General features: G+C 40.7%; 1 protein-coding gene across 1 annotated transcript; it reads left to right on the forward strand.

Annotated features, from left to right (window-relative positions):
• Positions 1 to 282: 282 nt before the first annotated feature.
• On the forward strand, positions 283 to 19,124 carry LOC6600302 (RYamide receptor). The gene is given in 8 exon segments (XM_002025320.2): positions 283 to 410; positions 12,641 to 12,879; positions 13,350 to 13,552; positions 15,456 to 15,604; positions 15,677 to 15,798; positions 15,873 to 16,099; positions 16,198 to 16,389; positions 18,024 to 19,124. Coding segments are annotated over 7 exon segments (1,638 nt in total). The 5' UTR covers positions 283 to 410; positions 12,641 to 12,806; the 3' UTR covers positions 18,696 to 19,124.
• The last annotated feature ends 870 nt before the right edge of the window (positions 19,125 to 19,994 follow it).

Raw genomic sequence — 19,994 nt, forward strand, 5'->3', positions numbered from 1 at the left:
CTGGAGCTGCCATCAGTTGGTTCCGTGAGCTTTCATCGTGCGGTTCTCGTGGCTCGCGATCGAAAACTTTTTTTTTCTGTTGCAAAGCACCATCGAATTTCCATTTGTCATTCGACAGACGACATTGGCTGCAATTTACGCTTAAATTGATTGATCAAATAAATGAGTGAAATGAGTGAAAAATAGTTTAATTTAAAAAAAAACATTCGAAAGTGTGAAACCAAAAAATATATATATAAATTTAGATACAATTTGTGTGAGAGCTCTCTGGGCTGCTGGCCAAAAATCGAATTAGACACCGAGGAGGCCAGCCCACAGGACGGAAGGACTATCCGGACCGAAGGAAGGCGGAAATCACCAAATGAGAAATCCATTTATTAATTACAACAATATTTAAATCCAACGAAAAAGTAATTAAATTTTTCGTTCAATAACCAAGTAAGAATCTTACGACTAACAGATACTCCATGTTTTGGGATGTATCTCAAAGATATTCTCTCTGTTTTCTGTTTTATAATATTAATTATTATTTGTATGTGATTTGGGGGATATTATATATTTATTATACATATATTATATTATCTTAAGTTTTAAGTAAAAGTAAAGTTTTAAATATTATACAAAAAATAGGAAAAACATATTGATTGAATCTCAAACATTTTCTGGATTGATTGGTACGAATTTCTATAACTAATCGAGGAAGAAACGAGTGAAGCATAGCGTAGATTTATAGATGGGTAACTGGTTAAGTAGATTTATGGGTTTCACTAGTGTACGACCATTAGAATTGAGTTCTCTAGCTATAATGTAGCTTTACTTCCTGTAGATACGCATTGCACAAGTCGCGCGTCATGCAGCAGCCTCCCTCAGCCTCCCTTTCACTTTAAATATATAATCTACTCTCAGAGGTCCCAATAGAAATGGTTCTTTAACTCCACCCTCCTTCATTTTAAAGCCTCGAAAGTACCTATAAACCCTTTTAGTCAACAAATACCTCGTATATCTGTGGATACTTTATATGAATGGACTTCCACAAATGGCAAAACACGCATTTTCATTACAATTAAGAGCATTACCATGCAACACAATGAGAATATTAAATACCAATCGACATGGGGAATGGTGAATGGGTGGGGGAGGATGGGGGGCCATCATTTAATTCTCGCATAAACAAACCCATAAAAAACCGTTTGAGTCTTGCAATTTAAAGTCCATTTTGGTGGAATTTATCAATGAAGTGTATGGCCCTAATCACGTGGGTGGACAGTGTACCCGCAGAGTGTTGTACCCCTTTGGAATATTCAGTTTTATATATCCAATACTCAAAATGAGTAGAGGGGTGAAAATGGATGTGTGTAACGTCCAGAAGGAAGCGTTTCCGACCGCATGAAGTATATATATTCTTGATCAGCATCAATAGCCGAGTCGATTGAGCCATGTCTTTCTACGAGCGTCTAGCGCTCAGAGACTATAAAAGCTAGAGCAGCGACATTTCGTATCCAGACTTCTGTGATATGTCACTGTTACAAGTATATTTCAAAACTTCGCCCTGTCCACTACCGCCCCCACAAAGAGTGAAAATCTGTGGCATCCACAATTTCGAAGATACGAGAAAACAAAAAACGCAGAATCGTAGATCGTGACTGGACTTCTTCTGGACTGCAAATTCTGAACCAGATCGTATAATTATTACAGCCAGAATCAAGAAAACAATTTCATTTTTGCTCGCTCTGTCTCTCTCTAACACACACGTTTCATGGTCGGCTTTGCCTATCGCAAAAAGTGAGCGCCTGGATCTCGGAGACGATAAGAGCTAGAGCAACCAAATTTGGTATCCACACTCCTGTGATGTCGAGCCTGCACAAGTGTATTTCAAAATGTCGCCCCACCCCTGTCCGCCCCCGCAAAGGACGAAAATGTGTGGCATCTCACATCACAGATCTCAGAGCCCCTTTAATGGCCATACTGACTGTGTATCGGGTATATATGTAGAGTTGCGGTCGCAGAAGCAACTAACAGCGTTCCTCCTCTTGTGTTTACTTGCGATGCCCAAATATTTTCATAGCGGATTCTTCCCGTGGGTCTTTGGCTCTTCTGCTTACCTGTTAAAAACCAAGGGGGGGGCGTGGTGTGGCGGGGGTGAGACTGGAATTAAGTTGTGTAAATATTTCAGTTGAATTCAAACAAAGGAGCAAGCCAGAAGGAAGGAAATGCTAATTGGGCAAAGAGTAATATGGAGAAGAGAGCGAAAACAAATGGGGATTTCCCTGGCTTTCAAGATCTCATGCTGACAGACCATTTTCTTAGCTCATCTCAAAAGCCAGCGGGTATCCCAAACGTCGGCTGAAAGTAACCCAAAAGTCAGCTACAAGTATCTCAAAAGAGAGCCAAAAGTATCTCGGAATAACACAGCCACGGGTATCAACAACAAAAGACTGGCAGGCAGGCAGGCAGCCAGGCAGGCAGTAGCTTCCTTTCAAATCTTATTTCCTCACATTTTGCACCCTTTTCCCCTTTTGTTTGTATTGTCCACTGCGTTGCCAGGACAAGACCAATAACAAGAGAATTTCAATTAGACTTGTTCTCTGGGTGTTATTGCAGGTGCGACAGGAGTCCCTCAAGCTTGTGAAATTTCCCCAAAGACAAAGCCAAAAAGCATAAAATAATAAACGAGATAACCGCCTTGAAGGCTGCCCCCTGCCACCTGCCGCTGGCTCTGCCTCCTGCCTCTTGCCACCTTCTGGTGAAGGGCCTACGGTAGGTAAATATAGAAATATTTTTCCCCACAAAGCAGCCAAAGGGGGAGCGAGAGAGGGGCAGTTGAGAGGTTTCAATGTAATTAAGTTTATAGTTCTGATATTAATAATAAATATTGAAGTCGCTCCAAGGAGGTTTTCACTGTACGTGGGCCATAAAATATTTAAATAAAACCCCTAAGGCCCATACACACACACGCAAAGGGTACACGCATTCAAATGGATTTTTCTTGTTCTAATTTCCCCCCTTTTTCTAGGACTTCTTTCTCCTTCTGCCGGGTATGTGTTGTGTGTTCCGTCTGGCTCTTGGTGGTGTTTTTTTGTCTGGTATTTCTGTTGTTTAATTGCTATAAAACCACTAATTGCTAGCCGAAACGATGGCCATGATGTTGATAATGATCTTGGCTGTCTTCGCTCTCGAGTGACTTTTTTCGCATCTCCTGCCATATCGCATAACAAAATTAATTACAATCATCCATCAGGGCTTGAAGGTATGAAAAGGATTGCATAACCTCCCTCTCTCTCGCACCCTCCCTCCCTCTCTCTCTCTCTCTCTCTCTGTCTGACCCTCTCTACATAATTTATGCTGCCGTTTTGACCCCACAATGGCCAGGGGCTTCTCTTGGGCTCTTTAATTTATTTCAATTTCCACAGGCAATATTTATAGTCTACTTTTTTGGCTGGAAATAACTTTGAAAATGTATTTAAGGTAGCATTTGAAGCAAACAATGCCTGCTGTCTTTTGCCTTTGATGTTGCCCTGTGTCTCCTTTTTTTATGGTGTCTTTTTGCCAATATTTTGATATCGTTATTGTTCGGTAAAAAGCAAAACCCATTGTTCATTGGTGTTCTGCGCCTGCACCTGCTCCTGCTTCTGCTCCCGCTGCTGCATCTGCACTGGATGCTCTCTCTCCGTACGGGGCTTAATTGTACCTTTGGGGATGGGAATTTCGCTCATTTTAAGGCAGCTTTCGGGCTTTGTTGCTCCCCTACCGATGGCAGGACAAAAGCAGAGGCAGCAGCTCCTTCGCTCCTTTGAAAAGGTCAGGGAACAGCTGGAATCTGTAATGGCAAATGGCTTGCCATTACACGAATGCTTGCCAAAAATTAGCTTCAACTTCAAATTGAATCGAAGGGGGGGGAAGCCGGGCCACGACATGAGATTGTTTTTTCGCGGGTCGCTGAACGTTGGCTCAACATTTTTTGTTTGGGTAATTACAGAGAATTTCCACTCAAAGATGTGGATGTGTGTGAACCTTCAAGGGTTCTTAGGTTCGAAAGCAAAGGATTTCCGTTTGGAAAAGGTCAATGTTCTTAAATGATTTGCAAATGCATCGGAAAAAATCGAAATAAGGCGGCAAATTCTCTGAAAAAGCGACTGGAATGTTAGAGGAACGGAGGAACAATGGTATTGGACCGCCAGTGATCTACATACATATATGAAATCACCGATTAATCACGAAATGGTAGACAATGGTAGCATACCGGCCTGCCTGTTGCTGTGGCCAGGAATGATTCAGGCTTTCCGGAAAAGAGTGGAGGTGGAGGTGGAGATGGAGGGTAGCAGGCGGCATGTAATGGACTGGGGAGCGAGGAGCAAAGGAGCCCTGCCCTGAGACTGTGTGGGCGCCGAACATTCTCATGATTTCAACGGAATAATGGCCGGCAGCAATCCGCCGGCGTATTTCTCAAAGCTCTCCTGAAAAGGATTAAGTTTTCGGTGTATTAAGGGCACCAATTTGAAGATGCAGCTTTTCGCTTTACGCTTTTCCAGTGAAATTCTATTTTAAACTTTTGCTCTACTTTTCTGCCTGGAATTTTCCTCAACAGGCTGCTTCCGTCTGCCATCCATTTGCTGATGATATGCTAATAATTTCACATGTTTTTCCAGTTGTTTTTCAACCGACTGTTGTTGACTTTTATTGAAAAAAATGTCCTTGTATTTTCACGCTTTTCACAAAGACAGCACAAAGGATGGCAGCAGCCACCCCAGCCACTGTCGACAGGTCTAAGCAGAGGAATGCAAATTTGAAGAGCCATTGAAGATGTCTGCAAAAAACCAACGGGGGAACACGGAAAGGAGGGGTGAAAGATATAGCTATTATTTGCAAATCTTTGTCGTTTTTCCACAGGCCAAAAGGAGGGAAACTTTTCAAGTCTATTTTTAGTTTCGTTTGAATTTTCAAGACTTTAAGAGGGGGAAAAACTTTCACTTGAATCCGGTGGAAATACTTTTGCTAATGAACACACAACTTGCCACTTTTCCAATGAAGCGAACAAAAAAAAAAAAAAACAATTCGAATTAATTATAAGCAAAATTTTGAAAGTTTTTTTTCGCATTACACATAATAGATTGTATTTTTCTTTGGGGTTTTTTTCCATTTATCAAATTGTATTAATCCTCCAATTATTGGCGGTTTTAATTGTTTTACTCCGATAATTACAACGTTAAATATTTACGAGCATGGATGACCCCCAGACGACCCAATCCCGGGGCACCTGGGACTCTCGTTAGTGTCTTGATTTGTGGGATATATGTCCATTAGTTAGTTGTGGACTGTGACAGGTGAGTGACGGTTCTATAAATATTCATAGCATTCGTCCGACCAACAATTAGTTTCCATTGAATATTTGATATTTTGGCCACAAAAAGTATCGCTTTTTTCGTAGACAGACTTCTTGGGTTTCCCTCTGCCACCCGCCCCCCCACCCCACCCGATTATGCTGCCATGCTGTCATGCTACCTGATAAATTGATATTTTCCTTTGTGTCCTTCGTGCATGTGGGGGGGGGGAGTGTGGGGGGATTCAAATGGTTCTCTTTTTGTGCATTTAAATCTGCTGATTAACTTGATTTAGGTCTGTAATTGCCATTGGCAGTGCAATCCTGTCTGTCTGCCTGTCTCCTGTGAGTGCTCCTTAAACACGTCCTCTGTCTGCTCCCTCGAGTGCCCCTCTGGCTGCTCCTCTGAGGCATAAAAGTGCCTTGAACTGCACTTCAATTGCTTCATCAAGTGCCCGGTGATGCAAATAATAAATCCATCGCTTGATTTGCAAATCTCACAGCCAAAGGCCCTTCTCCCTCTCTCTCTCTCAACAGATTATCAAAAGGACTTGAGAATTTGCACATTTTGTTCCTGGAATTTTAATTGCATTTTAAATAATTTTCATGCGTGCCTGATTGGTATTTTTTTTATAATTTTGCCACACTTGGAATTCATTTGATTTGAAAATACATAAAACGCCAGCCAAAAGGAGTTCGAATGTGGGGGAGGGTCTCTGGGAATGGTCTGGAATGTCTGCGGCACAGTCCTCATGCTGGCATTCAAATGAAATCAATTTTTACAAGCACAAAATATGTTTCAATCCAATCATCCCCAACAGCCCACCCCCCCTGGAGGCAAGGCATTTGCACCTGTCCACGTGTGTCCAAAAGAATTATATCCAATGCCAGAGCCAGAATTCCACCTAAGAGAAGGCCCAAATCGAATCCGAGTCGAATCATTCAAGGGACCCACACTTGGGAAACTAGACTAGTTGATACCCTTTCCCCCCCTGCCCAGCCCCAAAAGGAGTGCTCTATTGGTTGCCAGTTTAAGGTCTGCCTTTAAGGGTGTTGCCTGTAATGTACTCTGTTTAAGGCATTTACCCAGGTTTTGCCTGTGACAGCAGGGCCATCCTCTTAATAAACTACCATCAAATGTTTCTATACGGAGGTATTTTGGGTTTCGATGAACAGTTTGCAAATTTAGTTAGCAAAACCCTTTTTTTTAAAGGGGTTTTTTCTTCTTTCAATGGTTTTAGAGCGTGAGAATGGGGCTTGAGAGCGTGAAAAAGTGCTTTGAGAGGGCACAAAAGAGGGTGCTTTGAAAATGGTTTTGGAAAACGTGATCGGCTTAGAAAATCTAGGATGAAAGAAAACAAAAAAAAACTAAAAAAGGTTAAACCACATTACCATTTAATGTATGCCATGTAATATGCCAAATATTTCGCTACATCATAGAGCATGCTAAATGGGAGCCGCCATCCCCGAGGATTTCGTGGGTTCAATGAGCCGTGAGATGTCTCCACTGAATTTTGATTTATGATCTCTGGGGAATACTGTCACAGCTGAAATGCTTTGATTTGCTGACATCAATCAAAAAAACCGACATTCAAGATTATCTATATTCAATTTCCGGTTTCGGGAAGCGACCGGAAAGCGTATAAAAACTGACACTTTTACCGAAAACGTAATTTAATTACCATTGAAAGAGAACTTCCGTGGGTGAAAATGAAAGCCTAGATTACGCACGGGGAAAACTCCTGGTGGCAGGTGTCGGAAAACGCTTCAAGCTGATGACATGGCATGCCAGTCGAGCAGTAAACCGAGCAGGGAAATCCTCTCGTTAACCCAACAACAGCATCCGAGTACCCGGAATATCTGTTACATTTCGCTTTGGTTTGGGGGCCCTTGGAAATAAACCACTCTTTTAATTGGTTATTGGGGGGGAGGGGAGGGGAGGGGGAAATTCATCATATTTGTATATTATTTTACACAATTCGTTGTTGCCCTTTTTCGGCAACCTGTTCGACGGTGAACAAGTTTGAAGTGCAACTTGTTGTGTTTTGAACAGACTTGAGTTTTTGCCTCGATTTTCCTTGGCATTTCCTTTCGGTTCGGCTCGCCTGCTCGTCGTGTGTGTCGCTCGTTTTGGGCGGTTCAACAGTTGTGCCATAGACACCAGACCAAACAGTTCATAGAGGATAGTCGTACGGCAAGGACTACATTAAGGAGCCACGCTTCACACGCTCGAAAGCGGGAAAGTGAAATTCTGAAACTTCAAAACTCTGAAAGTGCGAAAAACCTGAAGGTCGCGTCGGAATCGCAAAACGGATTTTGTTCAGTGTTTTTTTTTCAGCCCCACGGGCTAAAACTAAAACCCAAATGAGCGCCAAATAGGGGATTCATTTAACCGGAATACTTATTGGAAGGTGCGTGCGTGTCCTTGCTCATCGTCTGCCTACAGCACCGGCGGGTAACATTCACATTTATTACAATTACACATTAATACCCCACCCACACACACACCCAAAAACATTCGCCATTTCCTGCCTATTCCCATTTTCATGGTGTTTTTTTCATGTGTTTCTGGTGTTTTTTTTTTGTTTTTTTTATTGGATTACTATTGGGATTAGAGATGTGGTTTCGTGCTGTGTTGAGAAGTGATAAAAACAGAACTAAGTACTAAGAACTATTGCTGGATGGACGGCAACGGGTGATGGGCGATTCTTAGAGGCTGTCAAAAATGAAGAACAAAATTATGGACTGATTCATGACTTCTTCGTTAGAGTTTATGGAACCTGATCCTGATCTTTACACTCAAAGGAGCATGTAAATCCTTCAATCGTCAAGGCCACAAGGCAAGCCCCTGACCTGCTTTTGTTCCAGAACTACCAATCAAGTTTTAGATTGGATTTATAGAGATCTGAAGGTAAGGGCTAGCTTTAAAAAATCCACAGAAAATACTAAAGAAAAGATTTCACGGGCTACTCACAAAAAGCCTGGCAACAGGACTCCAATGAAGCACCATTTTTGTTCTGCCCACAAAATCTTTAAAGAAAAATAGCTCCATGGCTTTTGTTGGCAAAAAACCCAATGGTGTTGCGTGTCTTTGAAAGAGACACCTCTTGCCCCCCGCCACCAAGAGAAACACTTTCTGTCCTCGGCCCTGCTTCCGATGGTCAGGAAATTTGTAAAAGATTTCATGCTTTGCTAATTTTCTAGGTAGGACCTGCAGCCACGCCTACATCACCCACGAATACCACGAAAGGGGGGGGGGGGGGGGGGCACAAATTGACAGGACATTATGGGGCAAAGACAGGTGACAATGTCAAAAGAAGTGCGGCCGTAATGAGAGGCAGTTAACTTGTACCTTTTGATGGATAGCAGGCGACAGCAGGCAGGAAGGGAGCTCGGAAAAGGGGGAAACAACTTGGGGAAAATTCCTGTGCGGTTGTGCATTCTTTGAGTCAGTTTTCAAGGAAGAATGGGTTGTGGCTTTTGTGGTTGCGGTCAACATCTTACTGCAATTTGCATTAATTATCCAATTATTTGTTTTTTTATGCATTTTTAATTGAATTTCCACTCGTCTGGTGTTTTTCCCACGCCGCTGATTATTTTCCACCTCTGTTGTTGCTTTTGCGGTCTAAAATACCTCAAGTGGCCAGCAATTTTGTAATAATTGAAAGTGTCCGCCGCACGGCAATTGTAAGTGGATTACAAATTAAAAGGGATCGACCAGATGGGTTCCACAGAAGCCAGTGGCAGGAAATTCAGTTGGAAAATAACAGAAATGGCAAACGAACGAAAAGGCAACAGAATGTCAAGGGAAAAACAATCAAACAAATTATGAAAAGCTCTCTTTTGCGGTCGAGCAAAACTGAAATGAGGAGCGGAATTCCGTTACCCACTGGGGGGGTCTCGACCACATTTTAGATTCCGAAATAAGCTGGAATTTTTGAGAAATAATTTATACCTAACTTTGGTAACTTATCACAGAAAAGGTATAAATTGGGTATAAAAATAACATGGGTAAAAATGAGTCATAAATTAGGCATCATTTAGAGGATATCCCTTTTTTTTTTGTACATTCTATACATAAATATGGTATAATTATACCAAAATAAGGTATAATTAGTGCCCAAATTAGGTATAACTTGAAAAGTGATCTTATTTTGATTATTTTATGCAACAAATTATATTTTATTAAAAAACTAAAATGTTTGAATATTTTATATTAATATATTTTATATTATTTTACTTTACATTATATTATATTATATTATATATTATTATTATTATTATTATATATTATTATTATATTTTACTTTAAAAATTTTGTGGGCTTTATAAGGTATAATTTATACCAAAATTATTTATAATCAAATTCCATTTAATTTATGTACTTTCATATTTTTTTTTTTGTATAAAATCTGGAATTATATTTGGTATAAAAAAAACAGTTTCTGGTTATGTTTTATTCATTATAGCTAAATGCTTAATTTATACCTCTCTTAGACACATTTAAGACCAGCAAAATACGTAATATTTTAAGGCCCAAACAACTTTAAGCAACTTTTCGGGTAAAAATCCTTAAACAATATTTGTTAAGCTCATTTAATTTACGAGTACAAATGTCCCCGTCGTTCAGACATTAAATGGAATGCATTACCCATAAAGATTTCTAATTACAATGGAAGCCCAATAGCCGTGAGATTATTTATTTAAACAAACACTATCCCAAAAGACCTATCAAAGACAAGAAAGCGTAGCAATATACTCCTACTACTTGTCTATGTGCAGGCTTAGAGTCCAGAGTCCATTGGCATTGTAAACAAAGAGAAGCCTGGGAGACACGCTTAATTCTTGGCTACCCAAAAACCCCCCGAAAACTGCCTACAGTTTGCTCTTTTATTGGACATCTCTCCCATGCCCATCCTCATGGCCAATCTTATTCTTCCTTCTTTATTTTTCATTATTTTTGCTGCCTTTTGTATTGTGATTTTTATGCACGGGGGACAGGACTGGGCCTGGGTCTGGGATAGGGACTGGCAGGCCCGTCTAAGCCTTGCCACATGATGTGGCTCGATTCCAGCTTATGTGTCGTATGTGTAATGCTTGTGCTATTTCAAACGAAAAGCCACCCAAGGGAAAGACATTTCCATATCACAACTGGCCCCCCGATGGTCCTTTGCCTCCGGTCGCTGAGTTTTGATGGTTTTTTTTTTTGCCCGATCTAATATGAAATTTTCACTTTGATGTACGATCTAATAGGATACACTTTTAATATCATTCGGCTGCTTGAGCATCCATAAAATGCTATTCAAAATTTTTCAATTTTGTTTTTTGATTCGATTCGAGGGGGCGATAGGCCTTTCGTCCTCTCACCTGTGAAGCGAAGAGACGCGCGCACACGAGTGAAGTCAAGAGACTGTAAAATTCACAAATTAATTGTTGACATGAGCCCTGTTTCGGTTTTCTTTGTACTCGAGTGTTTTTAATGTTTTTAATTGGGTGGAAAAGCCTGAAAAATACTTAAAGGTGTCTTTTGAATGAGCCCGAAGTTGACCATCGAAAATCGAAGGCAATTTAAGCATCAAGACCCGCAAAAGAGCAAGAGACGTTCTTTTGACGTTAATTAGAAAATCTGGCCCAGACTAATTGCATTTTCTGAAAGGAGCGCCTAAACGGAGTGCCAAAGCTTTGTTTTTCCTTCTTCTACGCCACCGCTTCACCGCTTCACCGCGCGCTCTGTGGTCTAGCCATGTCGGAGCCGAGCCATATTACCGTTGACGCTGATGCAGCGCCAGGAACAGAATGAGCTAGTGGCTGTGGTGGCAAAGCCCTGAACGGAACACCCACTCACAGCTCGACTTGTAGTTTTTTTTACAGTGCAGATTGGATTAGGTCCTAAGCTGGCATATTATTTGCAGCTTCGGCTGAGCCACGGCAATGATACTAATTTAAGGCTTTGAGTGGCTTTTGGGGTCTCGCTTTTGAAGAGGCTTACTGAGCGAAATGCTAATTCCCAGGAAAGCAAGGCACGAAAACTCCCAACAAGGGTAATAGTTTCTACGAAAATATCACCACATACTCGTATGTATGTTGGAGGTGCAGCTACGAGAGAAATGTGGGACAATTTAAGCATGCTTTTAGTAAATTTGGTATTCGGGGTGTTAGGGTGGTGCCTGGAAAGAAAGGGGGTGAAAGTGTCTAGAGTAGAGGATGGATTTGAAGAGGTATAGACTTTGGAAAGGAAATTTCAAGCAGAGTAACTTAAGCCTTCATTTTATACAAGTTTTAACTGAATTTTGTATAGTTTATACCTACATTTATACCAGTTTATACCTAAATTTTGGTATAATTTATGTCGAAATTGAGTGCGAGCTAGTTATCATGACTATTCTATACCAGAGCCAAGTATAATCCTAAAATTTAGGTATAATTTATGCCTAAAGTGACTATTTGATACCAAAACGTTGCACAACTTTTGCGAAAATGAGGGGTAAAATTACAAAAAAATAAAGGTATAAATTATGCCTAAATCAGGTATAAGCTAGAAAATATGTAAGGTTATTTTCAACTAACAAAGTGTAGATTTAATGCCCAAATTAGGTATAATTTTGGCTTAAATTCAAAAAATGTGAATATTATTTATAAAATATTAAAGTACATGTACATCTCTCTTAGCCACATTCAAAATTGCGGCCTAAGCCGCTTAAAATAATGCCTCATCGAACAGTTTCAACGCTTTCGTGCCGCACAGTCTGCCAATGTTTCGCCTACAATAATTCTGAATCGGAAATAAAACATCCATTTAGTTGCCCAATTAATTAACAAGTCTATCAACCATGATGTTGACTCTTTAGTGAATAAATTAACAAGTCGCCCGGCACAATGTTAACCAACCGATAAATGGTCAATAAAACCCAAATGAGACTCTCATTTTCGGTGGATTCATTGAACTTTCGGCGGGAGCCCGTTTTAGGACCACTCTAAAAATTGAAAACCAATGAAGCGGCGCTGGCGTCATTTTGCCATGAAAATAACATCCAAATACTTTTAAAACAGCTCCCACATGAAACTGTGCGGGGGATGTGCACTTTCTTAATTATACAAAGTAAACCTTTCAACTGTTTAATAAAGTTGGCAGGTGATTCTACCTGAAAAATACCTCATACGCAACCCAGCCACCCACCCGGAGACTGGAGACTGAAAAACTCTTCGCGGCATGAGCCAGAAAGTTGAGATTACTTTTGTTTGGCATTTTTTAAGATGCATTTCCCCCACTGCTTTGAATATGGATGGTGTACGGTTTTTACTAGAGTTTTTTCTTTTTTGCAGCCTGCAGCAATGATGATAAGAAATCCATAAAATGCATTCCACATCATAAATAATCCCAAGAGCAAAACGACAGCAACTAAGTTGAAGCTGACGTAGGGGATCAATATTTTCTTGGGGAAGCAAGAGATTACAACAAATATAAAGAAAAAGGAGAAAACATAGTGTCATGGCCATGGAACTAATAGAGCAAGAGCCACGACTGGACTTCTTGCCGGGGGCCGAGGAGGAGGCGGAGTTCGGTAAGTAACTAACAAAATCGCAACATTAATCCCTCTGGGCCCTTCACATGACGTGTCTCATCAATCAAAAGCATTGCCAGGTTTAAGGTACTGTTTTGACAGGACCCCCCGTTGGCGAATAGTTCTTTGATCTTGCATTATTCATGGACTGGGGAGGGGGCGGGGGCGATTACATCAAATGAATTACAGATGAGTGAAAGGTGACTAAAGGAAAGCAGCCGAAAAGCACCGCTACGTCCCAGATGGATATACGAGTATTATTGTACTGCAAATTTAATTTCCTCGAGTGTAAACCAAGTGGTTGACTCCGCTGACTGACAGATGACAGATGATACTTTTATTAATCCTCCCTGGGACTGTCTGCGACTGTTTGTGACATGCCAACCGATTAGGCGACAGGGCAGCTTCCTTGCAACTATTTTCCTCTTCCTTTTCCACCAATTTTGTTGTTGTTTTGTTCTGTTTTGCAGAACGCCTGTACGCCGCACCCGCCGAGATTGTGGCACTGCTGTCCATCTTCTATGGCGGCATCAGCATTGTGGCCGTCATCGGGAATACCCTGGTCATCTGGGTGGTGGCCACCACCAGGCAGATGCGTACCGTAACGAATATGTATATTGCCAATTTGGCCTTTGCCGATGTGATAATAGGTCTCTTCTGCATACCATTTCAGGTGAGTTATGGGCCAGTGGCCCAATGGTTTATTGTTTAACTGCCAATTAGCTGGATTTCATTTCGGGCCCAAAAACGGGGCATTCGTTTTCGAACTTGAATGAAACGCGCCCTCGCAGGGGCATAACATAAATCAAACAAGCAAATGACATTAGCAGGCAGACAGACGGATACAAGGTACAAGGACCCACAGCAAGACCACAGGAATGGAATGGCACAATCGTGCATCAATTTAATTTCCGTTCATGTTTGGAATTAGAAAGAGCCTCTTCCGACTCCATGCCATCGTTCCACGACTCTCATTCTGCACAACTATGCACGAGTACGGGCACGAGCCGGTATGATAATGGAATATTACCCAGTATTTGAAATTTTAATGCGATTTTTCGGTTTACGTGTTAATGGGATTAGTATTCATCGAATTAAGTGCTAAAAGCCATATGGGTAAAACTTTTTTTTTTGCCTAGCAATTGAAAGCAAATTACAATTTCATGTGTAACGAGTGTTTGATATTGGGAGAAGGTCTGTTCTATTTGGTCAGACAAGAGCTATTAGGTGGAAGTATTTATCCATCGATTGGGCTTGATTTTGTTTGCATGGAATGTGCAATAACTTGACCGACAAAACGTTGGAGAAACTCGTACAGCAGCAGCTTGTGCACTGTTCGAGGGAAATAAAACTCATGCAAATATGTACGAATTTCGTATGCAAAAAGTAATTGCAAATTGTATTTACGAACTCATGGAGAATATTTACCATTTATTCAAATTTATTCAAAGCATGTTGTCAAGGCGATATTTTAAAGATAGTCCTGCCAAAGGAGACAAGAATATGAAGTTATTAAATTATACCTCAATGGAAAGCACTACAGACGGATCTAGGTCGAATTTAGACCAGATTGTAGGTATCCCTAAGACACAACCTAAGTTCGCATTTACCCAAAATTTAAGGCATCATTTTGACTATCAATTAGGTCTAGTTTCGACTTAAATAAGGTGCATAATACAAATTGTATGTTTTCTCTTTTTAACATAAGTTTTTATTCGAGTTTAGACCAGAATTTAGGTATAATTTACACCAAAAATTACGCTTTTCGACAAAAGTTTTTATTATAATTTATACCAAAACTTAGGTATAATTTGAACAGCAACATAGGCACAATTTATACGAAAAATTGCGCCTTTTGACATCAAATTTATTATAGTTTAGACCAGAGCTTGGGCGAAATATAAGGTATAACTTTTATCAAACTGGCGGTTTTCGGCAAAAGTTGTTTTATAATTTAGACCAGAACTTAGGTATAATTTATACCAAAAATTGGGCTTTTGACAAAAAAATTAATATAATTTAGACCAGAATTAAGAATTCATTTATACGAAAAATATCTATCTAGAGCTATTACCCAATATTTAGTATAATTTCGCGCAAAGTCAGGTATAATTTTAGGCATAAATTCATGGTACAAAATCCATTCTTATGAGCCCCAAACTGTTTCTTTGAGCTCCCCGCTTGACATTTCAGCACATTTTATGCAATTAATTTCCATTAATCTGGCAGAGACAACAGATACGCCGCCAGCACAAGTGCCATTGATAAGATGAGCGAAACGATGGAATTTTCTGGGGCAAAGCGAGGACACAGCACAGCGCGTGTCTCAAATATCCGTATTAACCACAAAAAGCCCTGGCACCCACTCGCACAAATGGTGGTACACACGAATAAAAGCAGAAAACAGCAGAGATTTGGGCCATTTGTTGAGAGAGAGAGCGAGAGCGAGAGAGAGAGAGCTGTTTGTTCGGGTCCAATGGCTCTATTAATGATGTTTGACCCTGAAACTGGGAGGGCGCCCCCTCCCCTTTTCTGTCTGATTAAATCACGGCTTGAATCTCCTTTTTCCATTACAGTTCCAGGCGGCTCTACTGCAGAGCTGGAACCTGCCCTGGTTCATGTGCAGCTTCTGTCCGTTCGTTCAGGCACTGAGCGTGAATGTCTCGGTGTTCACACTGACCGCAATTGCCATAGATCGACATCGGGCCATCATTAATCCACTTAGGTAAGTCTGTCTATAATATTTTGCTGGGGAGGAGAACGAGCCCTCATTAAAGACGGCCTCTTGCGCTTGCAGGGCACGTCCCACGAAGTTCATATCGAAGTTCATAATTGCCGGAATTTGGATGTTGGCTGTGCTCTTTGCCGTGCCCTTTGCCATTGCCTTTCGTGTGGAGGAGTTGACCGAAAGGTTTCGTGGTAAGTGCCAGTCAATTTGCATAGGTTAAACGATCTTATGACTCAATCTCCATTCACGTCACACACTCGGTTAGAAAACAATGAGACCTTCAATGTGACACGAAATTTTTGCATGAACAAGAATCTATCGGATGACCAGCTGCAGACATTTCGATATTCGCTGGTCTTTGTGCAGTATCTGGTTCCATTCTGTGTCATCAGCTTTGTTTACATCCAAATGGCAGTGAGATTGTGGGGCACGAGGGCCCCGGGCAATGCACAGGATTCACGGGACATAACACTGCTCAAAAACAAGAAGAAGGTAGGAGCACGGCATTGGATGCTGGAGCGTGACTCTAATTTCCTTTTCAATCTGTATCCACTGCCATCCACTCATCCACTCACCCTCTCTCATTGCAGGTCATCAAAATGCTGATTATCGTTGTGATTATCTTTGGTTTGTGCTGGCTCCCGCTGCAGCTCTATAATATTCTGTATGTGACGATTCCGGAAATCAACGACTACCATTTCATTAGCATCGTTTGGTTCTGCTGCGACTGGCTGGCAATGAGCAATAGCTGCTACAATCCCTTTATTTATGGCATCTACAATGTGAGTCCTGATTTGTGTGCTCTTCGTGTCCTGATTTGCATTTGTGTGTCCAGGCCCAGGGGCCGCTTGTTTAGGGCGGGTAAACGCCAGAGGGAATAGGCCATCAAATGCCACTAAAAGTTCAGTTTTCAGGCTTTGGCTTTAAGTGGGGCTAGCAATTGTCTGGGGTATACCAGGGTTAAACATTCTTCTACAATGGGAAACGGCATGAAATAAAGTAATCACCCTTTTTTGGGAGATTTTTCATCGCTTGAGGTACAATTTAGACCAGGTTTTGGTTTAATTTATACCAGATTTAGGCCAAGCTGGTGTAAATATAATTAAGACAAGAATTAGGTATAATTAAGAACAAATATTTCTTCATTTTTATCATTAAACTACAATAATGAAGACACTATTTATAATTTAAAAATTTACCAGATTTGGGCATAATTAAGACAATATTTAGGTACAAATTAAACAAGATTAAGTTCTAATTTAGACCATATTTTGGCATATTTGCTATTTTTTTTATTATTACTTTTATTATTAAAATTTAAATAATTTATAAACTTTTTGTATTATCTATGTATATTTAGGCATAGTTAAAACAAAGTATAATTTAAACAAAATCTATTTAGAATTAAGACCATTTTTTTCTATAATTGAAATTTCATTTATTAGAGTAAAAATTATTTACAATACTAAAAAAAAAAAAAAATTATAATAAGTCTTAAAACTTCTTTAGGTATTTTTTAGCACAGTAATTATGTCTATTTCGACCACAATTAGGAATAAATTCAAAGAAAATATTCCCGATCATTGCCAAAAATTTTAAAATCGATTCTTTTCCAACCCAAAAACGAATGGAACCATCTTCCCATCATTTGAATTCAATTCGTAATTAAATAACGAACACTCTGCTGCAATTAAAGAGCTCCTCAAGCCCCGAACTTCCGTAATGAGAGTTTATCCCAATCAAATCCCGCATTCGAACTAATTTCAAATTATTTATTTCGAATTAAATTCCTTTTCAACTTAAAAATCGATTTCTCTTTGACATACGATTTTTCTTGTTGTTGTTTTTTTTTCGCCGATTTATTAGCATGGCATTCAACTTTTCTTATTTCCTCTTACTTTTTTTTTTGTCAATTTTTCTTTGCGTGGAATGACAAAAATAAATTTGGTGGGAAAACGAAAAATACTTTGTCAAAGTTAATTAAAGCCACGTTCCACTGTAGCCCATAAACAAAACACCTACAGTCGTCTAAGCAGGAGAGGGAGACGAAGTCGGAACCGCAGACATTCACAAATATCTTAGGCCCTAGGAAAACCAGCAGCCGTAAAAGGGAAAATACGAATGGAAAAACCCTGGGGCTCTGTTTGCTTCGACACTTAAATTGTGTGTGAAAGATAGATTGAGAGCAGGATCTACGAAAAGTCGTAAACTTTCGCCCCCTCCTGAAAACTTTTTTCAACAAATATTCTATTTTTACGGCCCCTCAAAAGGCAAATGGAGTGGATTGGAGTGGAGTGGAGTGGAGTGGAGTGCTTTCTTGGGCTCTTTTGGCTGTCATTCATTAGGCAATGAGGGTGCATGAGGCCCTGCTGATTTTCTGGTTTCTAATGAACTAAAACTTTGATTTAAATTGCAGGAGAAGTTCAAGCGGGAGTTCAACAAGCGATTCGCGGCCTGCTTCTGCAAGTTCCAGACCAGTCTTGATGCCCACGAGAGAACCTTCTCGATGCACACGCGGGCCAGCTCCATCAGGTCCACCTATGCCAACTCCTCGATGCGCATTCGCAGTAACCTGTTTGGCGGCGTCGCCGGTCGTGGCGGCGGGGGCTTCAACAATGGCACCAAAATTGGTTTGCATTTACCACGAAATGGGGCTCAGAGCGGCAACAATGCCAGCCTGCTGTGCAGCCAGAACAACAACGGAGGAGGAGAAGGAGGGGGAGGGGGAGGTGCATTAGGAGGAGGACACTACCATCATCAGAGTGTGGTTACCTTTGCCGGTCCCTCGGTACACGGTGCTCCCGGGGCCAGTGTCGGCGCCATGCCGCCATGGCGACGTAACAACTTCAAGCCCCTGCATCCGAATGTCATCGAGTGCGAGGATGATATGGCCCTCATGGAGCTGCCATCACACACGCCCCCCAGCGAGTAGCTAAACGGCAATGTGGACGCACGGCCGGACGGCAGAACCAGCTGCATTTGCGAGCAGGTAATTGGAGGTCAAACGGAATGCGATGGCTCCTGCATACTCAGCGAGGTGTCCCGCGTCCACTTGCCACAGCAGAAGGCTCTATGGGATCAGCTCTAGGATGGTTCGGCTGGTTTTATACTCTGGTAGGGATGATTAGGAAGATATTGGTATCTGTGATTTTTGTCTTAATGAAGTGTGATTGCGAATCCCCCGGATAAATGATGGCTCCAAGCGGATTTGTATCGATTGTGAGATGAGTGCGGCCCCTGTACAGTATTATAATTATGGAAGAAGAAACTTTTCAAACTACAGATACAATTAAATGTTCCTTAAAGCACTAAATATTGTATACCTACATACGAATGTAAAGATTGCTTGAAAAATCTTGTGTTTAAACCTTAAAGCTTTCACCAAATCAAATTTGAAACGAAATATGTACCAACTACAATCAAGAGCTCGCAAATGGTCCCCAAAAAAACAAAAAATACACCCGATTTTGTATACACATTTGCCAAAATTCTATAACACAAAAAAAAAATTTTTTTTTGGGATACAATTTTTTTTTTTGCGAGCTCTGATAATCACCTAAAAACAATTAAGAGTAGCATTTAAAATAAATTATTGAAATCCGATTATATGTATCCCAATGTCTGTATATATGTGTGAGTGTACCATATTTTTCATTAAAACAAAACAAAAAAAAACCCACAAAAAAGAAAGGCTAATTAATGTAATTATTCTCGTATTAAATAACCAAAATGAAAACCAATAAACATTTCAAGTCATTAAGCAAACCAAAGAGTAAAAAAAAAAAAGCCAGGGGGAACGTTGTGAGTTGCTGCGGACACCGCAACTCTACGGTTATACCCGATACTAAGTCAGTATGGCTCTCCTACGGCAGACGCCGCGAATATTAAACGACACGAAAAAGAGTGCGTGCGAGAGAGACAGAAAATCAGTCTGAGCGTGACGTCGGGCGCTGCGTAGCCACTGCAAATTGATTTGTTCCTTTTGGCTATAAAAATGATCTGATCTGATCTGATTCAGCAACCTGATAGATATGATCATTATCTATGATTCTGCGTTTTTAGTTTTCTCGTATCTTCAAAATTGTGGATGTCACAGATTTTCGTCCTTTGGGGGGGGCGGCGGAAGGTGGTGAGTTGAAATTTTGAGATAGATGTTTTATAGTGAGATCTAACAGGAGGGCGGATACCAAATTTGGTTACTCTAGCCTTAATACTCTCTGAGATTTGTGAATATCCCCAGATTTGCATCCTTTGCGGGCGCGGAAGGGGGTGTGGCGAAATTTTGAAACAAACTCGTCTCGGTCTGATATATTAGGAGTGTGGATACCAAATTTGGTTGCTCTAGCTTTTATAGTCTCTGAGATCTAGGCGCTAATGTTTTACTCTA

The sequence above is a fragment of the Drosophila persimilis genome, unplaced genomic scaffold, assembly GCF_003286085.1.
Source record: "Drosophila persimilis strain 14011-0111.01,24,50 unplaced genomic scaffold, DperRS2 tig00000824-arrow-arrow-pilon, whole genome shotgun sequence".
Lineage (NCBI taxonomy): Eukaryota > Metazoa > Arthropoda > Insecta > Diptera > Drosophilidae > Drosophila > Drosophila persimilis.